General features: G+C 41.4%; 1 protein-coding gene across 2 annotated transcripts in view; it reads right to left on the bottom strand.

The window, feature by feature from the left end:
• dcaf8 (DDB1 and CUL4 associated factor 8) overlaps positions 1-5,066 on the bottom strand; it is a 10,011-nt gene extending 4,945 nt beyond the window's left edge. For both annotated transcript variants that reach the window (XM_053681329.1, XM_017472154.3), the window contains exons 1-7: positions 4,821-5,066; positions 3,100-3,171; positions 2,841-2,930; positions 1,526-2,169; positions 903-1,043; positions 575-669; positions 67-177 (exon numbers count right to left, since the gene is read on the bottom strand). In XM_053681329.1, coding sequence (XP_053537304.1) covers positions 67-177; positions 575-669; positions 903-1,043; positions 1,526-2,169; positions 2,841-2,930; positions 3,100-3,136 — 1,118 coding nt within the window. In that variant the 5' untranslated portion in view covers positions 3,137-3,171; positions 4,821-5,066. The remainder of the gene's footprint in view (positions 1-66; positions 178-574; positions 670-902; positions 1,044-1,525; positions 2,170-2,840; positions 2,931-3,099; positions 3,172-4,820) is intronic.
• Between the last annotated feature and the right edge of the window lie 677 nt (positions 5,067-5,743).

Genomic DNA, 5,743 nt, shown 5'->3' with positions numbered 1-5,743 from the left:
AATTACAGAGACTCGGTGAGAGAAGAGGAGACACGGCATTAATGTACTCGGAATACAAAGCCTTACCTTAGGTACTGATCTCTTCCTCCAACGGCAAAGTGATGCGTGTTGGCCGGGTTCACGTAGATGGTGTACAAACCCACCTTCTTGTCGCTTTCCTTCACTACCACCAGTTTGCTAAAATCCAGAAAAAAATAATAACTATAATTATCTCTCAGGAAACAAATGCTGTACAGGAACTTTTTTTTTTAAACCACTACAAGACGTGTAGCTCTACGTCAGCTAGGGCAGACAAGATATGATTGTCTATCGGTCTAAAGCTTAAATGTGAAAGCATGTAATTTACCAAAACTAACAGTTGTTCACCATAATAAACCAACTAATGTGCATGTGATTCAGTGGAACAATTCAGCCAACTGGAATTTGATTCACAATAACGAATCAACTGACAGGCATGTGATTCAATAGAACAAATCAGCCAAACTGCATTGGATTCATCACAATGAATTTTAGCCTCTTTTTTGTAATCTGCGTTTCAGAATGTGACGTTTTCACAGATTTCTATTAGACTCACTTGGCAGGTCGATCGATTCGCAGGTCAATGCCATACACAACGGCATCTTCTCCTGTGGAGAGGAAACAGCAGGGCGAATCCGGCTCCAGGGCCAGCTAAAACACACACACGCACGCACAAGCAAGTAAGGACATAGCACAAACAAATTGCACACACACACACACACACACACACACACACACACACACACACACACACAGAGTTGCACGCACGCACGCACACACGTATGCACACACACACGCAGACAAAACATTCTCATATCTAGACAGTATCAAAAACAGAAAGGCTTTTGGGCATCCTGTATTAATTCAATATGCTTTCATTGTACCTTGTGTGCGGCGCCTTTGTGCTGAGCCACTCGTTTTGTGTTTTTGCAGCGCTGCGTGGCAGACAGCTCGGCTATTCTGACCTGCCCATCCCGAGCACACATGGCCAGCGTGGAGTCTCCGCTATGAGGGAGAAACTTCGCCTGCAATGCAGAGAAGGAAACACAAATCAGGATCACATCTTTATTGTGATTCAGTAGAACGAAAGAACAGAATACAGAAAATCAAACATACCGAGTAAACTGACTGGAATATGGATTCATTGGAAATTCTCAGCTGACTGCAAAGCAAATCGCTGAAGCAAATCAACGAACCGGTATCTGATTCACCAGAATAAATCAAAAGAGTCAGCAGAGTCGTTTTGAAGAATCAAATGAGAATCGATTCACCAAAACAACTCAAGCAGCTATTGTAAGTAATGGTGTTTTGATTCGCTGGAATCATCGGACTGACTCACTTTTTAATGATCCATCAAATCACATGTCCACAATTTCATTATCAATATGGATATCATGATAAATCAGTATCAACAGACTGATACACATCAACCGCAAAAATTTTATTTGATGATGAAAAATTGCGTTTGAGTCTCTGTCTAGAACTGCAACTGATACACATCTCTCACCTGAAAGACGTTGCTCTTGTGTCCACTGTCGAACTCGAGCTCGGCACGGCGTCTCGCCCAATCCCAGATGACCACACGCAGGTCATCACTGCCCGAAGCGAGGCGTGTCCCGGAGGGGTTAAAGTGGAGCGTGTTGACGCACCCACTGTGCCGCTCCAGCCGAGCCTGCAGCTCCAGGCGCTGGACCAGGCCTCGAGAGCCGCACACACTCCGCGCAAACTGTGCAGAGTTCTTCCCAATCTCCCGAGCCCGCAGAGACGGCACTGCGCGCCACTTAGGCCCGCCCATTTCCTTTACCTCTGCCCCAAACCATGCCTCCATGTCTTCCTCCTCTTCCTTTTCATTCTCCTCTTCATCTTCTGCATCATCATCATCATCATCATCATCTTCTTCTTCATCATCGTCGTCGTCATCATCATCGTCAGAGCTGGAGGAGTGGCGTGACGTGGGTCGGTTCCGCTTCCGGCCTGCTCTCCTGCTCTCGTCTTTCTTCGCTCGCTCTCTTCGCCCGCTGCCCTCACTGTCTTGCTCCTTTCCCTCTTCCACAAAAGAGTACATAAGGCTGCCATCCATGCTGTCTGTGTCCCCTTCCTCCTCCTCCTCTTCCTCTAATGCAGCTGGCTGCGGCTGCTGTGGGCTCAATTCTAATAGAAAGAAATCGACTTCCATCAATTAACCAGTGCTCTAAAAAAGGACAAGTATCTGAAAAAGTAGTATGACACCCAATTAAACTCATGGACATATATATGTAACTATAAGGATAAAAACAACTCCTTGACGCAGCTAAACCGATCACACCGGTATACGATTCTTCGGAACCATAAGATCACACTAGAGTACGAATCACTGAAATAAACTGTCATACTGGTGTTTGATTCACCTGCACAAAACACCACACTAGCATCAGATTCACTCACATTAATCCTCAATCTAATTCAGTAGAACATATTATAATACTGGGATCTGACTCATCTGAACAAATCACTCTAGAATCCAATTCACCAGGACGAATCATTATACTGGGATATGATTCATCTGATCAAATCACTCTTGTATCCAGTTCACCAGAATGAATTGTCATACTGGTATCTGATTATTCAGAATAAATTACACTGGTATCCAATTCACCAGAACGAATCATTATACTGGTATCTGATCCATCTGTTGAATTGGATACTAGAGAGATTTGTTCAGATGAATCAAATTCCAGTATAATGATATGTTCTGGTGAATTGAAAACTAGAGTGACTCGTTCAGAACAAATCATCATACTGGGATATGATTCATCTGAATGAATGACTCTAGTAGTCACTACCTGAATCAGGTCGTATCAGATCCTCTGTAGGTAAAGTCGAGGAGCTTTTGCTGCCTCTTCCTTTTTCCGGTTCTGGATCATCAGCGCCACCTAGAGGATTAAATCACACACACACACACACACACACACACACACACACACACACACACACACACTTGCAATTACATTACGATCAGCGAGTAGATGTAGTTGTAGATGTCATGCGCGAATTCAAACTAGAGAACAAAAACGTCGAAGAGAGACGACACTAATGCCTCACCGTTCGGAACACTGGACTGCTCTTGAGCGTCGGCCATGCTGCCTCCGAGTCCTTCCTCCTGACAAAGGGAGCCTGGAGAAGCAAAGCAAGCAGCTTTATATACATAATGGCTCAAGTTTGAGCACACGGCACACAGACGAGTCCCACCGAAAAACATAATGATTCTTCATTTTGTAATACAAATTCTACAATTATACTAGAGTTGCATTCCTAAGGGGAAACTCCAGGACTCCGCGCACAAAGTGAATCAAAAACATGTCGTGTGTGTGTTTTGGATTGCAGTGTTCTTTCTGAAGATGATAACGAGATGATAAACGAGCCATGAGACGCGAACTGAGCCCTTTTGTTTTGCTCTTTTTTTTCTTTTTTTTTTTAAAGGAGGTTTGAACAAACACAAAGTGAAAATTAACCTTGGATAGGACACGAAATATTATTTATATACTTATTTAATCATTTGTTGAGCTCCATGTTCTCCATGCACAGGTGATTTCTGTGATTTATTTACTTACTTACTTTTTTTTTTACCCACCCTCCCTAAAGGTTTATTTAGATTTTTATTTGGTAAATATTTTTATGAGGACATTTTCAATCCATCATTTTCTTTTTCAAGATTAACGTGATGGATGTCAATAAGGTATAAATAATAAAACGGATACAATTGTAAAGCGATACGTTAGAAACATTAGAAACGCTCTACTGATGATATTAACGTCCCTGAAAAAAAAAAAAAACACAAAACAATAAACACTCATAGAATTTGTAATGGTTTTAATGGGAATCATATTGGTTTTAACAGAAGCTGTAATGGTCCTTGTGGGTCTCTGGTCATTTGATGCTTTCTATTGGTGGCATGTTATGTCTAGTGGATACCAATAAGGACCTACTAAGTTTTGTAATTTTTATTGGTTAATAACTGAAGGTTTGTAATGGTATTAGTAATAAAAACCATTAGAATTTCTGCAATGGTTCATATTGTTGGGGGGGGGGGGGGGGGGGGGGGGTTCCAGCAGGGTTGGCAGAGATTTATTTATTTATTTATTTATTTATTCATTAGAATTCTACACACACAATTTTTTGGTACATAAATAATCATTATTATTATATAAAACCCTATGTGAGCCAGAAAGATTAGCATTACACGAGGACATCAGTAATGTCATTACACAAGTCAAAAATAGAAAGCTGGTGTATTAGCTACATGAGACACTCCGCTAGCTTGCTAGTGTTTAAAAGAGTCCTGTTGTTGTTTTTATTTATTTAAGCTTAATATGTATGAGTTTAATATCGTCTGTTGTTTGTGCAGTCGCTCGAGGAGATGTTATGTAAACAAAAACAGTGGATCTAGCAAAGATAGCTAGCAAAGATGGTGGCTGTGCTAGCGGATTAGCATACACATTTTAAAATCTGTCCTAAAAGACAATTTTATTTTCGCGTATCAGGTTTTGCTTTTTTTAAGTACGCAGGAGTAACGTTGTTAATGTTAACGTGTTTATTTTTTATCAAGCAAACATGGTGTTCTTTCCACAGCGACAACCTTTATCACGATTGTATTTGATATTTTGTGTGTTTTATATGCATATAGAGGAGTCCTGGTTGTTGTTGTTGTTGTTGTCAGGTCCTGTCACATGCTAATTTGTAAACACAACTAGCATGCTTGACAAGCGTTAGGCTTCAGCGTTAGTGTTTGTATTAGCATTAGCGTTAGCGTTAACTACCTGTACCTTTGAGCGAGGCCCGAACAAAAAAATTCCTCCGCACTCCTTAAAACTCGTCCTGAGCAAACTTCGGCACTTCAGACGCCCCGGGCTGAACGCGTACAAACAAATTTGCAAGACATTGTTAAAAAAAAATTAAATAAACCTCGAGCAGAAAAGCGGATTTAAACCTCCGGTTGCAGCTGTTTTCGTTTTTTACTTTTTTTATGTTGGCTAAGCTGCTTCGTAACTACTTTTATTTTTTTTCTACGTACTTCCGGTAAGACGCTTTTTTTTTTTAAACCGGAAGTAGATATAATCTCAAATAACAGTTCGCTACTTGCTGTGTATATCAGTTAGCAAGAATAGATGGAGGATGGAGAGAGAAATAGATAGATATATAGATAATCTATTATTATTATTTTTATTATTATTAATCCCAGGGTTAAATTCACAGATTACAGCAGCAATCCAAAAAGTAGAGTGTGCAAGTAAGAATATTTAGAATAATAAAAATAAACATACACAGGAAAAAATCTTATATATCCTTGGTAAATATGAGCAAAGAAGGCTGGGAAAAAGTTCATCGATCTGTGCCGGCTGTTGCACGTCAAGCACTTGAAGACTTGCGTCTACCACCCCCAGACTGACGGCCTGGTGGAGAGGTTTAATCAGACCCTGAAGAGAATGCTGTGGAGGGTGGTAGACAAAGACGGCTGAAATTGGGACCTCCTCCTGCCCTACGTGCTCTTTGCCATCTGAGAGGCCTCCCAAGCATCTACCGGCTTCACCCCATTCGAGCTCCTCTTCAGACAGCGTCCCCAAGGACTGTTGGACATGGCCCAGGAGGTGTGGGAGGACCAGCCCTCTCCTTTCCACTCCCTGGAAGAATACGTTCAGGAAATGCAAGAGAGGCTTGACAGAGTAACACAGATCGTCCGGGAGAATAC

Source organism: Ictalurus punctatus, chromosome 7 (assembly GCF_001660625.3).
Source record: "Ictalurus punctatus breed USDA103 chromosome 7, Coco_2.0, whole genome shotgun sequence".
NCBI lineage: Eukaryota > Metazoa > Chordata > Actinopteri > Siluriformes > Ictaluridae > Ictalurus > Ictalurus punctatus.
The sequence above is the reverse complement of the archived record's forward strand: the minus strand, read 5'-3'. Positions and strand labels throughout refer to the sequence as shown.